A 21,321-nucleotide genomic window follows, 5' to 3' on the forward strand; every position below is an offset into this window, starting at 1 on the left:
GTCTGCCGTACTGTGTGCACACACATTTTACAGTTAATTCATCAGGCGGGACCTTCTCCTGAAGAGGAAACCAAAGGCTCATCACTGCACTGCCCTGCTGAGACTTCTCTGCTTCAGAAAAGATAGATTCTAATACCTCCCGTTCAGTGAAAAACCAGCATTGGGTGGGTTAGAGCAGCGCAACCACTGACACTGAGAAAATCTATTAGGATGCGCCCAAGCTCCCAGATTAAAATAAGAATCCCTGGTTATTATTTAAAACCACGGAACTCTGCTTACTGATCTCTGACCGGGCTAGATTGAACAAAATAAAACAGAAAATAAAAAGATTCACTTCTCCTGCCAGAAACAGCCTGGGGCAGAATTTTGAGATTCATCTTTGCAGACCTCAAACTCTTTTTTTATACTCTTTCTCTCTTCTGTTCCATGTGGAACTCACACTGTCCCTGACAGCCCAGACCAATCCATTTATCTAGAAAAGGCCAGCTAGTAAACACTCTGGAACCAGAGGGCCTGACAATCTCTGGTCACTGCTCCACAACTCTGCCATTGGGGAAAAAAGCAGCCACAGACAAAACTTCTGTGAAGGAACACAGCTGGTGTACTGATAAAGCTCTACTTAACGGACACTGACATTTAAAGTTCATGCAATTTTCAGGTGCCACAAAGTTTATTTTTCCTAACTATTTAAAAATGTAAAAACCACTCACAGGCCATTTAAGGGGGAAAAAAAAGATATGGACATTCATAAAAGGTGGAGGGCCAGAAGTGGCAACCCTGCTTTAAAGAGTCCACACATATCCATCCTCTCCCCACCCTCCCTCAAAATGACATGCTTCCCCCGTTCCCACTGTGCCCAATACAGTCAAAATTCACCTCTCATCAGAACTGAATCATAAATGCACGATGCCAACTCAAAGAAGCCAAGGAAGGGTGAAACTGGCACACAGGTGGAAAAATAAACCACTGGACAGAGTGTCCAGGAACAGCACTGTATTCAAAGAAACCTGACAGGTGACAGCACAGCCACTGAATCTGCAGGGCTGGGCCACTCTGTGGTGCTGCTGCAACCACTTCCCATATGGAAAAAATGGAACTGGATCCTCTCCTGTATACCCAGACAAAGAAAGTAACTCCGGATGCATCTAGGAATATACGTTAGCCAAAACCATAAAGCTTTGGAAGAAAATATGCAGAGAATGTCTTTATGTTCTCAAGCAGAGAAAGGTTTTGTATATAAGGCCTCTTTAAGAACCTTATTAAAACCCTACTCAAGGGACGCCTGAGTGGCTCAGTGGTTGAGCATCTGCCTTCGGCTCAGGGCGTGATGATCCCAAAGTACTAGGATCAGTCCACATTGGGCTCCCTATGGGGAGCCTGCTTCTCTCTCTGCCTCTCTGTCTGTGTCTTCATGAATAAACAAAATCTTAAATCTTAGAAAAAATAAAATAAAACCTTTATCCAAAAAAGTGGTTATTTGAGCACAGAACGGGAGACAGTTAAGGAGGCACTGGTACTTCCCTGGGAGACGAGCATGGATGGAAGGCGAAGGGCTCATGGGGAGGGGGAGGCAGCCAGATGAGGGAATGGAAAGGTAACCTGAGTCAGAGGCAAGACGGAACCGCACCACACAGCCCAGAGGACTTTGGCTTATATCATGCCAGGAACCTGCGGAGGGCTCTAGTGCCCTGCATCCTGAGGGACCCCTCTGACTACTCTGTAATGGTTCGGCCATAGTGGGGGAAAAGAAGGCACCAGGACACCAGTGAGGACACTGTTCTTGGAAAAGACTGGCAGCAGCAGAGCGAGTAAGCAGAGGTCAGACTCTGGATATATTCTTGAAGAGCTGATGGGATCTGATGACAAATCTGTCATGACGGCTATCTCTGAGAAAACGGATTCAAGGAGGACTCCAGAACTGTAGCCTGAGCAACACTGGGAAAAAGGTCTGTGCTGTGCACTGAAGGGGAGAAGGCTGCCTGGAGGTATCCGGGGGCTGAGGGGCTCTGCAGGCTGGGACCGGTGATGCTGGAGGTGCTTACTAGAAATGATGAATTATGCAGAAGGCAGAGGAATCCACAGGCCTGGAGTTCAGAAGGGAAGTGCAGCCAGGGCAAAATGTTACAGCCACCAGCACATGAAGAGTAAACATGGTCAAGCATGAGACTGAACAAGGTCACTGGGGAGCGAAGTAGGCAGAGGGAGGAGAGAGGTCTGAGGACTGAGTCCTGGGAGCCAGGAAGGAACAGCCAAAGAGGGAGGCTTATTCAGAAGAGGGTGGTGGCGTGCAAAGGGGGGGGGGGGGGGGAGTGTTTCAAGAAGAAAGATGTGAGCCACTCCATCAGATGCAGCTGGCAGGTCAGGGGAGCGAAGAGATGAAAAGGAGGACTGCTGGTGAGTACCATGGAATGGGTTCTAGAGAAAGTAGGTGAATATAAATCACTCTTCAGAAAACTTCCATTACAAAAGGGAGCAGAAAAATGAGATCACAGCTCAGGGAAATAGAAGAGAGTTTTCCCACAAAGGGAAACATTATAGCAGATGTTTAAATTTATGAAAATAATCCAACAGAAAGGGTAAAAACCTCATGATGATTTTTTTTTGGGGGGGGGTGATTATTGGAGCACTGAATGCAAAAGGGAGTAAACTGAGTACAGGTCTTGGCGGGGAGGGGCATCAGAGCAGGACCTTTCATCCAGTCACAGAAGGGAAGGCAGGTGATGGGCACAGACACAGGGAGCTGGGAGACAGGGTGAGGGGGAGTCCTGGAAATTACCTTCTGGTTGCTTCTCTTTTCTCAGTAAAATAGGAAGCCTGGAATGAGAACGAGGGAGAGACAACGGAAAGTTAAGGAAATCAAGTTGACATAGTTGACCAGGAAAGCAAGAGGCCAAATAGACCAGGGAGAGACATGACTGCCGGGCAACTAAGGCAGGCTAGTGATCAAGGTAAAGACAGACCCATTAGCACTGTCATGGAGGGTTTGTCAACTTACTGTGAGACCAGCGAGAATGGCGTAACTTTTCTCCGGCCTTGCTCAGCTACCTGGGCACAGAGGACACAGCAAGGTGGCTTTAATCAGAGCTGGAATTGTCCCAGGGAAGCCTGAGGCAAAGCTAAGAAAGGAGAAAGGGAACTGAATGAAGGTGGATACAAAAGCAAATGCTTTTATTACGGACCCATCAATCAAAAGCAGATGAGGAAAACGTAAACCTGAGTAACAAAAGGGACAGGAAACGGAGGTTGTAAGATAGGCGCCTGGCTGGCTCAGTCAGTAAAGCATGTGACTCCTAACCTCAGGGTTGTGAGTTTGAGCCCCACACTGACCATGGAGTGACCATGGAGCCTATTTAAAATTTAAATAGAAATAAACAAAAAGAAATAGTAAGATCAACAGACTGTAGGTCCTGGTGGGGCTGGAGACCCCTGGGGGAGGTGACCTAGAAGGAGTGGGACTCCTGAAGCTGAGACTGTGGCAGGAAGGCAGCTACAGTTAATGACAAGGCCAAGATGGTGCTGGCAGTATGGTTACGTGGGGTGGAGGTCAATATCACGGACGGAGAGAAGGCCGGAGAGATCTATGTGAATACTGAAACGACCAAGATTTAAAAGACGGGCAGTGTACCGTTAACAGTGACCTGAAGTTCATTCAAGGAACACAGTGAAGTGACCCACGCAGCCCTCAAACAGCTAAACACCACCACACACGTTCACACTGACGGCATGAAATGGAGGCTAGAGGGTTCCAGAGGAAAAGGCCGAGAACGTCCAGCATGCCTTCAAGCCCAGGGCACACTGGAGAGAGAGAACAGCCTTGGAAGACCTCCCAGAAACGCAGCCCTCAGAGGCAAGCCATGTTTCACTTAGATCACGAAGATCAATGTTCAGAAAAGAAAATGAGGAAGTGGAGAATTCTGCAGAGGGCACACGCGAAGAAGGGTCTTAAGAGCCCAGTCATCAGAAAAGGTTCATAGAAAGCCTTAAGGGAATTGGGGAGAACAGAGAACCTAGTTCACCATATAAATGAGAAAATCAGCTTGTGAACTGCTACCAAAACCCCTGCCGAGATTTTATTTTCAGGGGCGCTGAAACCACAAGTCACTTCGGGGAGAATCCATGTCTTTACGCTACTGAGGTTTTCCATCATGGAATAATGGTCTGTCTTACCATTTGTCTTCTTTAATGTCCTTTGATAAAGCTGTGCAAAATTCTCAATGACGGGAACAGCTACTAACCCTTAAATCCTGCGTATTCCGTGCCAGGCACTTCAGTGAGCCCAAGACACACACACACACACACACACACACACACACACACACACACTCTGCTCCGAGGCTGCAGCAAGAGCCTCGCTGGCTTGCACATGGTCTCCTGAGCTCTGACACGACAGGGCCAGGCCCGCAGCCAGCAGAGAGCTTGACTCAGCGTAGCCAAGCCCAGGGCTCCTGCGCCTCTGAGTGAGTTCCCTTGCCCACAGTCCGGGGACCACTACAAAAGACTAGAAGCATGGAGAGCTGAGAAATTCTGCTCTGAGGGCACTGGTGGTCACAGCCCCGACCTTATTTATTTTGACTTGCTGGCTCCGACTTTTTCCTGTCTGTTTTGTCCATTTGAGATAATTGAATGTGAGGGGTGGCTCACCCTGACCACATCTGTATTTTGAAGCTGAGTCAGAACACCTTACCAATTAGTTCCATGTGCTCTTCCAGCTCATGGCCTAGGTAAAAATAAAAGGAACTGTCATCCTACCCTGAAAAGTGCTTTTTATAGTGTGACTTAATTGATGTTCTCTCTCAACAAAACTGATCTGAATCATGGTTGAGTCAAGATGCCATATGGTGACCTTAGCTAAGCTGACGACGCGTGCGGGATTTTTTGGGTTTTTCGTTTTGTTTCATTTTTTGTTTTTGGTGCAAAGATTCTTGCTGGCTGGAGGCTCAGTAACGTTTGAGGAAAACCTAGGAGTATGTGAGTATGTGTGTACACAGACAGGTTTATTTTTGAGTTCGGTAGTACGCTGACCTCTAAAGTGCTCATCCTATTCCCTTTGTGAAAGTTCATCAACATAGTTATACAAGCAATTAGAAATACCAAGGCACTTTTTTACCTCTTGAAATTATAGTCCCCTGTCATATTTGGTATTTTTTTCTATTCTATTCTATTTTTCTATTCTTGCTAGAATCTTTCTGCTACACTCCCTCTTTATATCTAAGGACTCAAGAAAATTAAATATTCAAGAAATAGTAAGAACACCATCAAGTGCTCATCCTATTCCCTTTGTGAAAGTTCATCAACATAGTTATACAAGCAATTAGAAATACCAAGGCACTTTTTTACCTCTTGAAATTATAGTCCCCTGTCATATTTTTTTTTCTATTCTATTTTTTCTATTCTTGCTAGAATCTTTCTGCTACACTCCCTCTTTATATCTAAGGACTCAAGAAAATTAAATATTCAAGAAATAGTAAGAACACCATCAAGTGCTCATTCTGTGCTAGGTCTTTAAGCAGGTACTGAGAATACGGAGGGAACTAAGGAGAAGCCTGCCCTCAGGCTGACCTGATTCTAGTGGGACCAGCAGGTGACTCTGTGATTACAGCACCATAGGAAGTTCTTTCAGAGAGGGAAGCACAGAGCGCCACAGGGAACACAGGGCAGGAAGCACCTCGAAGATCAAAATAGGCTTTCAGTAGAAAGTGAAACAGTCATTAAATCTTGAGGGAAAATCAGGTGTGTGTATGCACAAAGGAATGAAGGCATAAGACATTCAGTATTCTGGCATTTGAGCTGTTGCCCTGTTAAGTGCTGACTATAGCTCTTTACACTATATCAACTACTGTTGCTAAACATGGGCATGTGTGAAGGCATCAAAGTAAACCAAACTAAAAGCTCTGGAGTAACCAGGACAATCATTACTGACTGGCTCCAGGACAGCGCTTAGAAGGGATGTTCTCAGTACAGCCACTGCCTGCGCATCACACTATGCAGTTCAACACGTAAAGAGCACTCAAAACGGACCAGGAGCTGCATCAGAGATGCCTGTCACACCTGACCCATCTCCCCCCTCCATTCCAAATGATGTAATAGTGGTTATTTTTTTTTTTTATTTTAAGATTTATTCATAAGAGACACAGGCAGAGGGAGAAGCAGGCTCCCTGCAAGGAGCCCAATGCGGGACTCGATCCCAGGATCACGACCTGAACTGAAGGCAGGTGCTTAACCCCTGAGCCACCCAGGCGTCCCTTGTGGTTATTTTTAAAATACATAAATATGCAGCCCTGCTTTAAAACAACACATATGTCCATACTCAAAAACTGAATATAAATGCTCAGCTACAATCAGGTCTACGACCGAAGGGCGAAGCACACTCAGGACGGGCAGAAGTGCCCGCCACCACGTGGCCATTATGGCCAACACGAGCCAGTAAGCACCAGGATGGGCCTCCCCTGAATTGAGAGACGAAAGAGTATGGTAGGAATTACCAAAAATCCAAGGCAATCCAAATACCCATCAGCAAGAGAAAGGGTAGGTAAATTATGACTTCCCCTGCTGGTATGCTTTACAACAGCTGGAGGTAATGATGTAACTGGCAGCTCACAAACATAACGTAAATACCACTTGCACACTGTAGAGTATTCGGTGTATCATTTATGAAGTCAAGAGGGAAGAATGGGATTGGACAGTGAAACAAAGAGCCTTCCCACCACCATCCCCACCTCCAGTGTTCAGCCCTGGTGTGTGATCCCTCCCATGACCGTGACCATGACCATGACAACACACAGGAGAAAGGGCAGGTCCCTTCCAAGATTGTAGAGAAGCTCCAGCGTCCACCTTGAGGACACTCTCTTGCATCGCTGCCATGGAATGAGCCAGCTGCCAGGGCGTGAGCAGCCCTAGGGGAGGGTCCATGCGGCAAGGAACTGAAGCTTCCCGCCCAAAGCCTTGGGATCGGGCCTCCAGCCAGTCAGGCCTTCAGAGGCAGGTTGACCGAGTGGACAGCCTGACTGTGACCACAGAAAAGACACTAAGCCAGATCCACCCAGCCAAGCAACTCCTGACCTTCACAAACTGTGTGAAATAACAAATGTTTGTGGTTTCAAGCTGCTACCTTGTAGGTTAATGTGCTCCCATCCAGAGGGCATTAACCGTATCAGTAGTGTTTTGAACTTTGAGAGTACAAGAGGAAACTTTCATGTTTGTTGATTTTGCAAGTGAAATGCATGGGTACTGGGTTGGATCATGTGTTCTATCATCTTCCATAAAGGCACTGAGGTTATTACGTATTTGTGGTTTTGATTTGTCATGAGTTTAAAAATAAGCAAACAAACCAACAAAAACACTAGGATGAAAACTAATGAAAAGCTTCAATTTCCTTTTCCAAAGAGTGCACACTAAGGATGTTATCAATGTCAGCTCCTAAAGCAGTCATTCTATGCAAACACATCTACCATCCTCTGCCTAAGTCACAACACTGTTGCTTTCAAGCATTTGCTTTTTTTTTTTTTACCAGAAATTCTTACAGCTTCTTAAAATTATGTAATATTGCTAAACACCTTTGTACCGAGGAATTAAAATTGTGGCATGAAATCACTGCCCAAATCTTAAATCTGAAAAACCATTTTTTTTCCTTCCCCTGAGTTTGTTTTTATACCTACTTCTCATTCCAAAGTTTCAGAGGCAGTTCCATAAGCCTTTTAAAACAAGAACCTGATTGTGGAAATGAGATGAAATTGAAGACTTTGCAAGCACGACTTTAAAATACACAAAATTCTGGGGATCCCTGGATGGCTCGGCATTTGGCGCCTGCCTTCGGCCCAGGGCGTGATCCTGGAGTCCCAGGATCAGGTCCCACATCGGGCTCCCTGCATGGAGCCTGGTTCTCCCTCTGCCTGTGTCTCTTCCTCTGTGTGTCTCTCATGAATAAATAAATAAAATCTTTAAAAATGAAAAAAAATAAAAATAAAAACAAAAATACACAAAATTGTCAAGAGTTACCGCACATTTCTTTTCACTCTGGACTCTGGCTAGAGCCTGCAACGTCCCACTGGCCATATACCAGAAACTGTTCTGGACTCTCTACATAAAGCACACTCTAATACCTACATCAACCCTACCAGGCATGCATTCTAATACCCATTTTCTTTTGTGGAGTGGTGAGAAGGGTAGAACCTTAAGGGCAGAAAATTAGATACAATTTTACATACAGCAAAATACACAAATCATAAATGTCAGTTTAAGAGTTGGGACAAGGGGGATCCCTGGGTGGCTCAGCGGTTTAGCGCCTGCCTTCAGCCCAGGGCATGATCCTGGAGACCCGGGATCGAGTCCCACATTGGGCTCCCTGGATGGAGCCTGCTTCTCCCTCTGCCTGTGTCTCTGCCTCTCTCTCTCTGTCTCGAATGAATGAATGAATGAATGAATGAATGAATGAATAAATAAATAAATAAATAAATAAATAAATAAATAAATAAATAAATAAATAAATAAAATCTTTAAAAAGGGGGGGGGGGGAGTTGGGACAAAATCATGCCCCAAGCAACCAATACCCCCACCTAGATACAGCATGTTTCTTTTGCTCCAGAAAATGCCCTCATGTTCCTTTCCAATCAATCCCCAACCTCTTTCAACAACCACTGTTCAGATCTGTATCACCACTGATTAGCTTTACCAATTGCAGAATGTCATAAACACAAAATCACACACTACATACTTGGGTGTCCGGCTTCTTTCACTCAGTATGCCACGGAGATCCACCCACACTATTGTGTGTATCGATGGTTCATTCATTTAAATTACCAAACACTTTTACCCATTTCCCAATGGTGGTCATTGGAGGTGCTTCTAAGGCTATTATCAATAAAGCTACCACAAGGATCTTTTTATATGTCTTTTGTGGGGGCACCTAGGTGGCTCAGTCAGTGAAGCATCTGCCTTTGACTCAGGTCATGATCCCAGGGTCCTATGATCAAGCCCCGTGTAGGGCTCCCTGCTCAGCCGGGAGTCTGCTTCTCCCCCTCCCTCCATGTGCTCTCATATAAATAAATGAAATATATTAAAAAAATAGTAAGTCTTCTGTGGACATATGTTGCTTCTCTTAGGTAAATACCTAGTCATAGGCAGGTATATGTTAAACTTTACAAAGAACTGCCAAAATGTTTCCCGAGGCAGGTGTACCATTTACACTCCCACCAGCAAAGCAGGAGAGTTCCAGTTGCTCCACATCCTCGCCAAAATCTGATGCTTGTCAGTCATTTTAATTTTAGCTATTCTGATGGGTATGCAGAGCTATCTCATTACGGTTTTGTTTATAAAAGCTCTACTGAGGGGCGCCTGACTGCCAGTCAGTTAAGCATCCCACTCTTAATTTCAGCTCACATCATGATCTTAAGGTTCTGGATCGAGCCCTGCATTGGGTTCCATACTGGATATGGAGCCTTAGGATTCTCTCTCTCTTTCCTACTCTCTCAAAAATTAATTTAAAAATTTTCAAAATAAAAGCTTTATTGAAATATAATTTACATAGCATATAATGTACTCATTTCAAGTATATAATTTTATGGATTTCTGTATATTATTAATTTTTTTATCATGGTAAAATGTAACACAGTAGTCCCCTACATCCACAATTTCGCTTTCTACAGTTTAAGTTACCGCAGTCAACCACAGTCCAGAAGCAGATGCCTACGTCATTCATCACACTTCATCCCATCATGTAGACATTGAACCTTCTCACATCATCACAAGGGTGAATACAGCACAATAAGATATTCTGAAAGACAACATTCATATAACTTTTATTACAGTATGCTATTACTGTTCTATTTAACTTTTTTTTTTAAAGATCTTATTTATTTATTCATGAGAGACAGAGAGAGACAGAGACAGAAACACAGGAAGAGGGAGAAGCAGGCTCCCCCTAAGGAGCCCAATGCGAGACTCGATTCCCAGACTGGCATCACGCCCTGAGCCCAAGACAGATACTCAACCACTGAGCCACCCAAGCATCATTTTACTATTAGTTAGTGCTGTTACTCTCTTACAATGCCTAACTTTTAAGTTAAATGTCATCAAAGATAGTATGGATAGCAAAAAAACATAGTATACTATCTACAGTTTCAGGTATCCACTGAGGGTCTTGGAATGTGTCCCCAAGGCAGGGAACTACTGTCTATTTAACATAAATTTTGCCATTTTGACCATTTTTAAGTATAAAACCCAGTGGCTTGAATTATGTTCATATTGTTGTGCAACCATCACCATGATCATTCCAAAACTTTTTGAATACCCCAAACAGCTCTATAACCAGTAAGAATTAACTCCTCCCCACTCCCAATTGCTGGTAACCTCTAATATGCTGTCTCCAATTTGTCTAATTCTAGGTACTTCTTTTAAGAGGAATTATATAACATTTGTCCTTTCATGTCTGGCTTCCTCCACTGAGCATGTTTTCAAGGTTCATCCATATCATAGCATGGATCAGCACCTCATTCCTTCTCACTGCTAATATGGATAGTCCATATTTTGTGTATCCATTCATCTGCTGATAGGCACTTGGGTTGTTTCCATCTTTTGGCCATTGTGAGTAATGCTACACTGCTCGTTGGCACATAAGTATGTGTTGGAGCCTCTGCTTTCAGTTCTATGATACACACCTACGAGTGGGACTGCTAAGTCGTATTCACTTTCTGAGGAGCCACCAAAATCTTTTCCATTCTAGTTATACCATTTGACATTCCCACTAAACGTGTCCAAGTGTTCCAATTTCTCCACATCCTCACCAACACTTATTTTCCTTTTTTTTCTTGTTACAGCTATCCTAAAGAATGTAAAGTGGCATCTCATTTTAATTTGCATTTCCTTAATGACTAATGACAATGAGTACTTGTCATTAGTGTTGTTGGCCACCTATAGACTGTTATCTTCTTTTGTGAAGCACAGGATTTTATCAATTTTTTTAATTGAGTTTGTCTTTTTATAATCGTGTTTTAAGAGTGCTTTGTATATTCTAAAACAAGTCTTTTGTCAGATACATGAATTCCAAGTATTTTCTCAGTTTATGGCTTGCCTTTTCATTTTCTTAATAGTGTCTTGTGATGAGTAAAAGTTCTTAATTCTGATAAAGTCTAATTTGATAAAGTCAATTTTTTCTTGATGGTTGGTGTTACCTGTGTGCTGGGTAAGAAATATTTACCTACACTCCAAGTCACAAAGATATTCTCCCATGTTTTCTTCCCAAAACGTTATAGTTTCAGCTTTTATGTTGAGGTATTTTTTGTGGATGGTGCAATGTGCGGGCCAAAGTTCATTTTTTCCAATTAGATATCAAGTTGTTCTACCATCATTCTTAAAAGAGTTTTTAGGTTATGGTTTTGAGTTTGCAAATATTCTTCAAAGGGAAGACATCTGGAAATGACCTCAATTCTCCTTACACAGCATTCAGCATTCAATAAAAAAGACAGGACCATATTACTGAACACAAGAAAAACGGACAATAGAAAGTCATCAAGCACATTTTTGTGCTGCTTTTAAGTAGGCTCCACACCGAGTGTGGAGAGCCCAATGTGGGTCTTGAACTTGAAACCCTGAGATCAAGACCTGAGCTGAAACCAAGAGTCAGATGCCTAACCAGCTGTGCCACCCAGGTGCCCCAACGGCACATTCTTTCAAATAACTATAATTAATATGTTCAAGTAGTAATGAATCTTTATTAAAAAAGAATCAGAGACATTCTGTAATATGATAATTCAAAAATGCAGTATCTGAAACTAAGAATACAGCAGACAACAGGGGACTAGACACAACAGAAGAGAGGATCAGAAAACTAGAAAGCAGATTAGTAGCAAATTTTCAAACGGAAGCTCTGAGAAGGGACAATAGAGAAAGAAGTCTATGATACATATAAAATACAGTGAGGGGCCCAAGGGGGGGCTCAGTCATTTAAGCATCTGACTCTTGGTTTTAGCTCACGTCGTAATCTCAAGGTCGTGAGATTGAGCCCCAAAACCACCCCTGCACTCAGCGGGGAATCCACTTGAAGATTCTCTCCCCGTGTGTGCATATGCACATGCACGCGCTCTCTAAAATGAATAAATCTTTAAAATATATATAACATATAGTGAAAGGTTTAACATGTGTGTGGAGTCCTAGAAGGAACGGCAAGAATGGGGAAGAAACTTCTGAAGACATACCAGCTGATGTATTGATAAAAAACATCAAATTCAAGAAGCATTATCCAAACAGAATAATCTAAACAAAAGCCAAACATCTCTACCCTCCTGGGCCTTCTATTATAGAAAGAGGCAGAGAACCAAATAAAAAAAAAAAAATTTAAAAAAAAAAAACACTACAAATAATACACAGTATGTTAAAATATAATAAGTGCTCTCTTAAAAAAATAGAGTTTATATAGCAATGGAGTTCAGAAGGATGGAGGGAAACAGTTGCACTTTTAAACAGGATGTACAAAACCTGGAAGAAAGTAAACAGAAAAACAATTTTCACTAAACAGATTAAAAAGGAAAAATAAGCCATCCTGAGGGAAACTAAAAAAAATATACGTATACATACATATATAAGCATACATACATACATACATTCTCTACATGAGACTGGAAGAAAAGACCAAGTATGCACAATGAGTAATAAGCTATACACATACCAGCAGTTCCACAAAAATTTGTTAAGCACCTGTGATTATCAACTCCATGCTAGATGCTAGAGATACAGTGAATGTGATATGCTCACTTCATGCAAGAAGCTTATCATATGGAAGAACAAGGAAGTATTAGTTTACATAAGAGAATAATTTATAGAAAGTAGTATCCAAATGTTTCATTACTTCAGAAATACTCAGGAACCAGAACATAATCTTCCCTATAGAAAAAAATATAGAGCAGCACTATCCAACAGACCTTTCTACAATGATGAAAACATTCCACATCTGCAGTGACCAATAGGGCAGCCACTAACCACATGTGGTTACTGAGTACTTAAAATGTGGCTAGTGCAAGTAAGGAACACAATTATTCATTTCACTTATTTCTAATTATTTTAAATCACCACACGCAGCTAGTGGCTACTTAATGGACAGTAGAAGTATAGAATATGACAACAAATTTCATTTGGCTCTACATGTTAACATGGGGATCTGGCTACATCATTAAGAGAGATGATGTAGAGATACGCCATGAAAGTAACTAAAGGGTTGGAAAACCTCCAGCAAAAACCCAAAAATAGAAGCTTTAATGTATTTATATCTTACTTTTTTCAGAAATTACAGCAAGAAAAATCACTTGTCAAATATAGTTTAAAATGCAGATATGTACATTAAACAAAACATTATAAAACAAATTTAATGGGTAAGAAACAAAATTACCTTCCACAGAGGAGAAAGAGCTGAGTAGTACCTTTTAAAAAAAAAAAAAAAAAGATTTATTTATTGCAGAGACAGAAAAGAGTATGCATGAACCAGCAGAAGGGGCAGAGGAAGAGAGAGAAAGAATCCCAAGCAGACCCCACATTGATCACAGAGCCCAATGCAGGGCTGGATCTCATGACAATGAGATCACGACTAGAGCAAAAACCAAGAGTCCAATGACGAACCGCCTACACCACCCAGGTGCCCCACTGAGTACTATCTTAATACTGGTATTTTACGACTCTAAGCAATTTTCAATGGACTTTTGTGTTTAGAATACTATCCAAGAAGTGGGTTATAGAATCCAGAGCATGCAGAATTTAAATTGGTATATTAATGATCTATTGCTACATAATAAATTATCCCAAAACTTAGCAGTTAAAAACAATAACACTTATGGTCTCACGCAGGTCTGAGGGTCAGGAATCTGGGAGTGGCTGAGTGGGGTGGTTCTGGCTTAGGGTCTCATAAGGGTCACAGAGGGCTGAGGGTTTCCCCTAGACTAAGCTTATCCACTTCCAAGATGGCTCATCACATTCCTCGCCACACTGATCTCTCTGCACAGATGCTTGAGGGTCCTCATGACATGGCAGCTGACTGTGTCAGTTCTCTGCACAGATGCTTGAGTGTCCTCATGACATGGCAGCTGACTGTGTCAGTGATTCAAGAGAGCAAAGAGGGAATTGCACTGTCGTTTAGGACCTAGTCTCACGCACTGTCACTTCTGCCATAATCTAGTATAACAAAAGCAAGTCACTAAATTCAGCCCACACTCAAGGAAAGAGGAATTAACCTCCTCCTCTTGAAGGATGGAGTATCAAATAATTTATGGATACATCTAAAATGACTACAATAGAACATGAGTATTTCCATTCACTTGCAGGTTGCTAGAAATTGTAATGAGATCCTCAGGTCCCTTTCCCTGGAAACCCAACAATAAATTATATCCCTTCTAATATAGCTTTGACTGTTTTCTAAAAAGCAAGAGATGAAACACTATTGGGTTCTTGGTCACTTACAATCCAACCACTTTTTAACAGGTTCTGTTAAATAAATGGCACGGAACACCACGCTATACATATAATGTTATGGATCCTCAAGATAAATTCTGCAAAGTGAGCAGTTTTATCCAACCATTTTCAAGATGAGAAGTAAATCCAGAAATGTAAGCCTCAATCTTGTTCAGGTCTACCTGGGTTCCAAGTTTTTGTTCTTCTGCTATAGGATGCTTCTCTTGGCTCCAGCTACCACAGAGGCTAGTGTCTGTAACATCAAACATACAGCAAGTATCACAAAATACATTACTTCAGCTAAGATTTTCTTCTTTTGTTCCATCAATTACTTTCTTTCCTCAGCCTGTTTTTTGTTTTGTCTGGTGTTTTCTACATGCTGCTCTGAGGTCTCATTTTGCTTCACTTTGTGTCCCATCCTCCCTCTGGGTCCACCTGCAGTGGCAGAGAAACTAGTAACTTGCTGGAACCAAAAACAACAGCCTAACCTTACAAACCCTCACGGAGGGCTGTCTGCACCATAATTCTGCCTCCCCATCCCAAGACCTGCACAGCACTTCACCTGTCCCTGGTCCCCAAACTCTGCCTGGAACAAAGACATCGACCCAGAAAACCTTAAGCCAAATGAGGTAAGCTTCTTCATTTGCTCGTTCTCCTCCAACAATCCAACTGGACCCTGATGCCTGTCCCTTCAACCCTGTAAATATTTTTCAGTATTTATTCTATCCATCCCCATGAACAATGTCCTAATGCAGGCAATTTTCTCTTTCCCTTGGGCTTATGCATCAGTTTCTTCAAAGTCTCCTGCCTCTAGCCTCACTCTAATTTATCCCCCCATATGGCAGAGAGTTCTTTCTAATACCCACAACTTAACTTGCCACTCCCTTGAAAGAACCTTCAATGGCTCCCCATCGACTCTCCTCACAACAGTCAAGAAGGGCCTTGTAAACTGGCTCAAGGTCTTGGATTTTATCCCACTGATTATAAAAATGGTTTGAATGTCTCCTCTGATCTCCATCTGACCTGGTGTTTGAATGCCTCCTCTATACCAGACACCTCACCTATATTATTTCATTTAATCTTCTTGGAACCCTATAAAATCTGCATATAATCCCTTTGCATATATACTGCTCTAATAAGCCCTCTCATCTGTAAGCCATGAATCTAAAGTCTTTCCTTGCCCACTATCTATTCAACAGATCCAAATTCCCTCTGTATCACCACCTTCTTGTCTAGAGCCCTTTACAATTTCACACAGCAATTTCCCTGTTGTGCTTGAAAAAAAAGGATTATGTCCCATTCACCTCAGCCCCAGCAAAGAACCTATTTCAGAGTAGGTGCTCAGTAAATGGCTGAAAGATGATAATCGACTAAAAGGAAGGTCCACTGTGGTACAGATGTGCTGACGTATTAACTCACAATCCAACCAGGAGTATCATTATCAATTAACGTATCTCCAAAAAAACCCACAGAAGCTACCCTGGGCTTTGACCGCTCCTTCAACAGCTCACTGCTTCTACTGTGATCTAAGGGAGCAGAAGTGCTCAGACCAAGGCGGCCCATTTAAAGATCAAGGGTGGGGGGTGGGGGCAGCCTGGGTGGCTCAGCGGTTTAGGCGCCTGCCTTCCGGCCGGGTGTGACCCTGGAGACCCGGGATCGAGTCCCACGTCGGGCTCCCTGCATGGAGCCTGCTTCTCCCTCTGCCTGTCTCTACCTCTCTCTGTGTCTCTCTGAATAAATAAATAAATCCTTACAAAGGGCCTCTAGAGATTGACCATCTGGACCAATCTGCGTCTAGCTGTGCGTTCTTGCAGGGCTCTCACTACTCTGTGTACACACCCCCCCCCCCCCCACGAGAAAACTATTCCCCGGCTCCCCAGAGCAGGACTTCCCAGTAAAGAACTTCATTTTCCAACTTCACGTAGCACAAAACCTGGCACGTGGGGAACCATCACTAACTGTGGTAAGAATAAGAATGCCAGCTAACATTCAGTGAAGTACTACATACTAAGAATTTAATATGCATTATCTCATTTAATCCTTACAGCAATCCTCGCAGGGAAGTGCCGTGCGACATTATTCCCACCTGAACAGAGGACGTCACGGAGGCCCAGAGACCAGAACACAATCAAACAAGCACTGGCTCAGAGCATCGTATACTTTGTATTTCCACATGCTTTATTTACGTCATTTATCCCTCTGTACAATCCAGCAACGAAAATATGCATTATATTCACATTTTAGACCCCCAAAAAAGGTTAAGGCTTGGAGCAGTCGTCCCGGAGCGCACAGCCTGGAAGGCCAGGAACCACGCAGGTCGCGCAGAGTCGGGGCGCCGCTGCACTGGGCTATGCTGCCCGCCACGAGCAGTGCCCCGCGCCCCCGCCCCGCCCCCGGCCCGATCCGACCCCACCAGGACGCAGCTACGCGACCGCGGGTCTGGCCAGCGCTCCCGGCCGGGCCCCCGGCGCACGCGGGGCCAGCAAACCCGGCGGCAGGTGGAACGTCCCGTCCTGCGCCCGGCCCACACCTGCGGGGGCGGGGGCAGCGGCGGGACCCACCGCCGAGCAGGGGCGCCCGCTCCCCGCCTGCCCGCGCCGCCCGCCGTTACCGGTTCCGCTGCTCCTTGAAGAGCGCCGTGAGCGCGCGGAGGGCCTCCAGGTCCTGGATGGGCGCGGGCACCATGACTCCGGACAGCCGGGCGGGCGGCGGCCTGGGCGCCGCCATCTTGCCGCTCGCAGCTCGCAGGGCCGGGCGACGCCGAGGAGCAGGAGGAGGCGGAGGGCCGGCGGGAGCGCGGGCGGGGGAGGAGCGCGCCCCGCAGCCGCAGGTCTACGCCGCCGCCGCCGCCGCCGCCGCCGCCGCCGCCGCGCCGCTGCAGCTCAGGCCGGGGGGAGAGCGCGCGGACTCGCGCCCAGCCTCCCGCCGGGCGCCGACCCGGACGACGCGGCGCAGGGAGGGGGCGCGGGCGGAAGTCCCGCCTGAGAGGAGGGGGCGCGGGCGGAAGTTCTGCGGAGAGGGGAGGGGCGCCAGGAGGCGGCGGGTCTGAGAGGACTAGCCGGGGGCCCGGGCTCCCCCAGACGGAGAGAGGCGGGTCGGGGAGGGGGGACCTGGTCGGGAGGGGGTCCAGGGACGGGTGCGCCCTGAGATGCGGTGGTGCGGGGGCTGATGGGAAGGGGACGGGGAAGGATGCTCCCTGAGATGCGGGGGTGTGGGGGCTGATGGGACGGGGACGGGTGCGCCCTGAGATGCGGGGGTGCGGGGGCTGATGGGACGGAGACGGGGAAGGATGCTCCCAGAGATGCGGGGGTGCGGGGGCTGATGGGACGGGGACGGGTGCACCCAGAGATGTGGGGGTGCGAGGGCTGATGGGACGGGGACGGGTGCGCCCTGAGATGCGGGGGTGCGGGGGCTGATGGGACGGGGACGGGGAAGGATGCTCCCAGAGATGCGGGGGTGCGGGGGCTGATGGGACGGGGACGGGTGCACCCAGAGATGTGGGGGTGCGAGGGCTGATGGGACGGGGACTGGTGCACCCTGAGATGCGGGGGTGCGGGGGCTGATAGGACGGGGACGGAGACGGGTGCGCCCTGAGATGCGGGGGTGCGGGGGCTGATGGGACGGGGACGGGTGCACCCAGAGATGTGGGGGTGCGAGGGCTGATGGGACGGGGACGGGTGCGCCCTGAGATGCGGGGGTGCGGGGGCTGATGGGACGGGGACGGGGAAGGATGCTCCCAGAGATGCGGGGGTGCGGGGGCTGATGGGACGGGGACGGGTGCACCCAGAGATGTGGGGGTGCGAGGGCTGATGGGACGGGGACGGGTGCACCCTGAGATGCGGGGGTGCGGGGGCTGATGGGACGGGGACGGGGACGGGTGCACCCAGAGATGTGGGGGTGCGAGGGCTGATGGGACGGGGACGGGTGCACCCTGAGATGCGGGGGTGCGGGGGCTGATAGGACGGGGACGGGTGCGCCCTGAGATGCGGGGGTGCGGGGGCTGATGGGAAGGGGACGGGGAAGGATGCTCCCTGAGATGCGGGGGTGCGGGGGCTGATGGGACGGGGACGGGTGCGCCCTGAGATGCGGGGGTGCGGGGGCTGATGGGACGGAGACGGGGAAGGATGCTCCCAGAGATGCGGGGGTGCGGGGGCTGATGGGACGGGGACGGGTGCACCCAGAGATGTGGGGGTGCGAGGGCTGATGGGACGGGGACGGGTGCGCCCTGAGATGCGGGGGTGCGGGGGCTGATGGGACGGGGACGGGGAAGGATGCTCCCAGAGATGCAGGGGTGCGGGGGCTGATGGGACGGGGACGGGTGCACCCAGAGATGTGGGGGTGCGAGGGCTGATGGGACGGGGACGGGTGCGCCCTGAGATGCGGGGGTGCGGGGGCTGATGGGACGGGGACGGGGAAGGATGCTCCCAGAGATGCGGGGGTGCGGGGGCTGATGGGACGGGGACGGGTGCACCCAGAGATGCGGGGGTGCGGGGGCTGATAGGACGGGGACGGAGACGGGTGCGCCCTGAGATGCGGGGGTGCGGGGGCTGATGGGACGGGGACGGGTGCACCCTGAGATGCGGGGGTGCGGGGGCTGATAGGACGGGGACGGGTGCGCCCTGAGATGCGGGGGTGCGGGGGCTGATGGGAAGGGGACGGGCACAGGTGCACCCTGAGGTGCGGGGGCTGATGGGAAGGGGACGGGCACAGGTGCACCCTGAGGTGCGGGGGCTGATGGGAAGGGGACGGGGACGGGTGCACCCAGAGATGCGGGGGTGCGGGGGCTGATGGGAAGGGGACGGGTGCGCCCTGAGATGCGGGGGTGCGGGGGCTGATGGGAAGGGGACGGGGACAGGTGCACCCTGAGGTGCGGGGGCTGATGGGACGGGGACGGGGACAGGTGCACCCTGAGGTGCGGGGGCTGATGGGAAGGGGACGGGGACAGGTGCACCCTGAGATGCGGGGGTGCGGGGGCTGATGGGACGGGGACGGGTGCACCCTGAGGGAGATGCAGGGGTGGCTCCTTCCGGGAAGGGGTACAGGGACAGGTGCACCCTGAGGGAGATGCAGGTGGGGGGGGGGGGGCTCCTGTCCAGGAAGGGATACAGGGATAGGTGCACCCTGAGGGAGATGGAGGTGGGGGGGCCTCTTGCCCGGGAAGGGGTACAGGGACAGGTGCACCCCGAGGAGACACGGGTGTGGGGGTGGCTAGTGGGAGGCGGACAGGTGCACCCTGAGATGTGGATGTGTGGGGGCTGATGGGATACAGAGACAGGTGCACCCTGAGGGAGATGCTGGTGGGGGGGGGGCTCCTGTCCGGGAAGGAGTACAGGGACAGGTGAGGGCAGAGGGGCCTGTGAGAGAGGGGCTCTTTTTAAGGAGAAGGTGCTGTTGAAATGAGTTGATTGGTGCCCCCACTCCTGGAAAGTGGAGCAGCCTGTCCGCAGAGTGCAGGTCTCAGGCCGCGCGAGCTCAGTTCCCAGTACTCCCTGATCATTTACTGGTGATACCAGATGGTTTACGAGGCACCTTAGGTAGGCTGAGAATACTCTGCTCCAGCTCATCCAGGGCTTAAATAGAAGTAGCTGAGTTCTATAGCAGGAGGGTAAGAATTGGTTTTTTTCTAAGGGAAACGAATGTATTTTCCAAGACTCAGACAAGGTTCTGTGGCTGGTTGTTGGTGATTCATGTATTGTCTTTCCACTACCCTTTATCCTACCACGTGTACTTTCAACATTGTCACGAAGCCCTGTGCTAGGTGAAGGGACCCCAACCCTGAAAGGAACTCAAGACAAAAGAGGCAAATGGTAACTGCTACGACAGAAGACGGTACAAATTTCCATAGGATATTTTGATTTGAAGAGTAGGAGTGTGTTTATAATGTGCCACTTTTGGTTTTCTTTGCCAAGTAAAATTTAAAGACACAATAAACACCACCAGAGTGTGCAAGGGAATTGAATCGTGCGCAGGCAATTTATGTGATAACGTAATTCATCCTTACCCATTCAGCTGACTGCACATTCATTTCAGAAATATTTCTGTGTGCCGATTATGTGCCAGGCTTTAGATCACCTAGCAGTGCAAAAGACAATTCAAAATGGTAAATAACTAGCAGAGCAAAATCACCCAATATTTCCTTGAGGAGCAGGGGATAGTAAGATGTATTGTCCTGCATCAAGGTCTCGCACCTTAGTTTTCTATCCTCAGTTGTAAAACAAAAGTAACTAATTCTTACAGAAAAAGTTCCCCATAATACTCAAATGTATTGCCTGGAATGTTGAGATATCCTGGTTGGTTCCTTGGCTACTTCTCTTGCCTTCCTATTTTCTAAATCTTTTAAAAGTATAAGTCAACATTTCACTCTGCTCAAAACCCTCTAAAGGATTTCCATTTCACCCAAAGTAAAAGCCAAAATTCTTCCAATGCAGAAGTCCCTGAGGGGTCTGTGTCCCTCCTCCTGCCTGCCCCTGATCACTTCTAGTCTCTTCCTCCTGCACAGTGCTCCACCCACACTGGCCTCCTTGTCGTCCTCCGCCCAGGGAAGGATGCTCCTGCCTCAGGACTCCACACATGCTATTTCTTTTGCGTGGAATGCTTTCCACACCCTCCCAGCAGTTACCGGCATGGTTTGCTTCCTCCAACTATCTACTGAAGTGATCTCTTAATGAGCTTTCCCTTATTGATTTTTGAAATTGTAACACACCACCAAAATTCCTGATTCTAAGGAATTGTTCTTGGGACGCCTGGGTGGCTCAGCAGTTGAGTGTCTACCGTTAGCTCAGGACGTGATCCTGGAGTCCTGGGACTCTGGATCTCAGGGTTGTGAGTTCCAGCTGTGTTGGGTGTAGGGATTACTTAAAAATAAAATCTCACGGCCGCCTGGGTGGCTCAGCA

At 47.5% G+C, this 21,321-nt stretch overlaps 1 protein-coding gene and 1 long non-coding RNA gene across 5 annotated transcripts in view; both read right to left on the reverse strand.

Annotated features, from left to right (window-relative positions):
- Positions 1–17,203, reverse strand: part of ATXN10 (ataxin 10) — a 162,402-nt gene extending 145,199 nt beyond the window's left edge. For 2 of the 4 annotated variants that reach the window (XR_012039079.1, XM_072843544.1), the window contains exon 1: positions 17,039–17,203. Coding sequence is in view for 3 of the 4 variants with exons in the window: in XM_072843544.1 (XP_072699645.1) it covers positions 17,039–17,154 (116 nt within the window). In the remaining variant the exon portion in view is untranslated. The remainder of the gene's footprint in view (positions 1–17,038) is intronic. The other 2 variants (XM_072843543.1, XM_072843545.1) reach the window with 2 other exon arrangements.
- LOC140642664 (uncharacterized) lies at positions 9,787–14,684 on the reverse strand. The gene is made up of 3 exons (XR_012039082.1): positions 14,610–14,684; positions 13,376–13,406; positions 9,787–12,468 (listed from the first exon to the last, which is right to left on the reverse strand). It is a non-coding gene; the product is annotated as an uncharacterized lncRNA (long non-coding RNA).
- Positions 17,204–21,321: the final 4,118 nt, after the last annotated feature.

Source organism: Canis lupus, chromosome 11, assembly GCF_048164855.1.
Source record: "Canis lupus baileyi chromosome 11, mCanLup2.hap1, whole genome shotgun sequence".
In the NCBI taxonomy this organism is placed as follows: domain Eukaryota; kingdom Metazoa; phylum Chordata; class Mammalia; order Carnivora; family Canidae; genus Canis; species Canis lupus.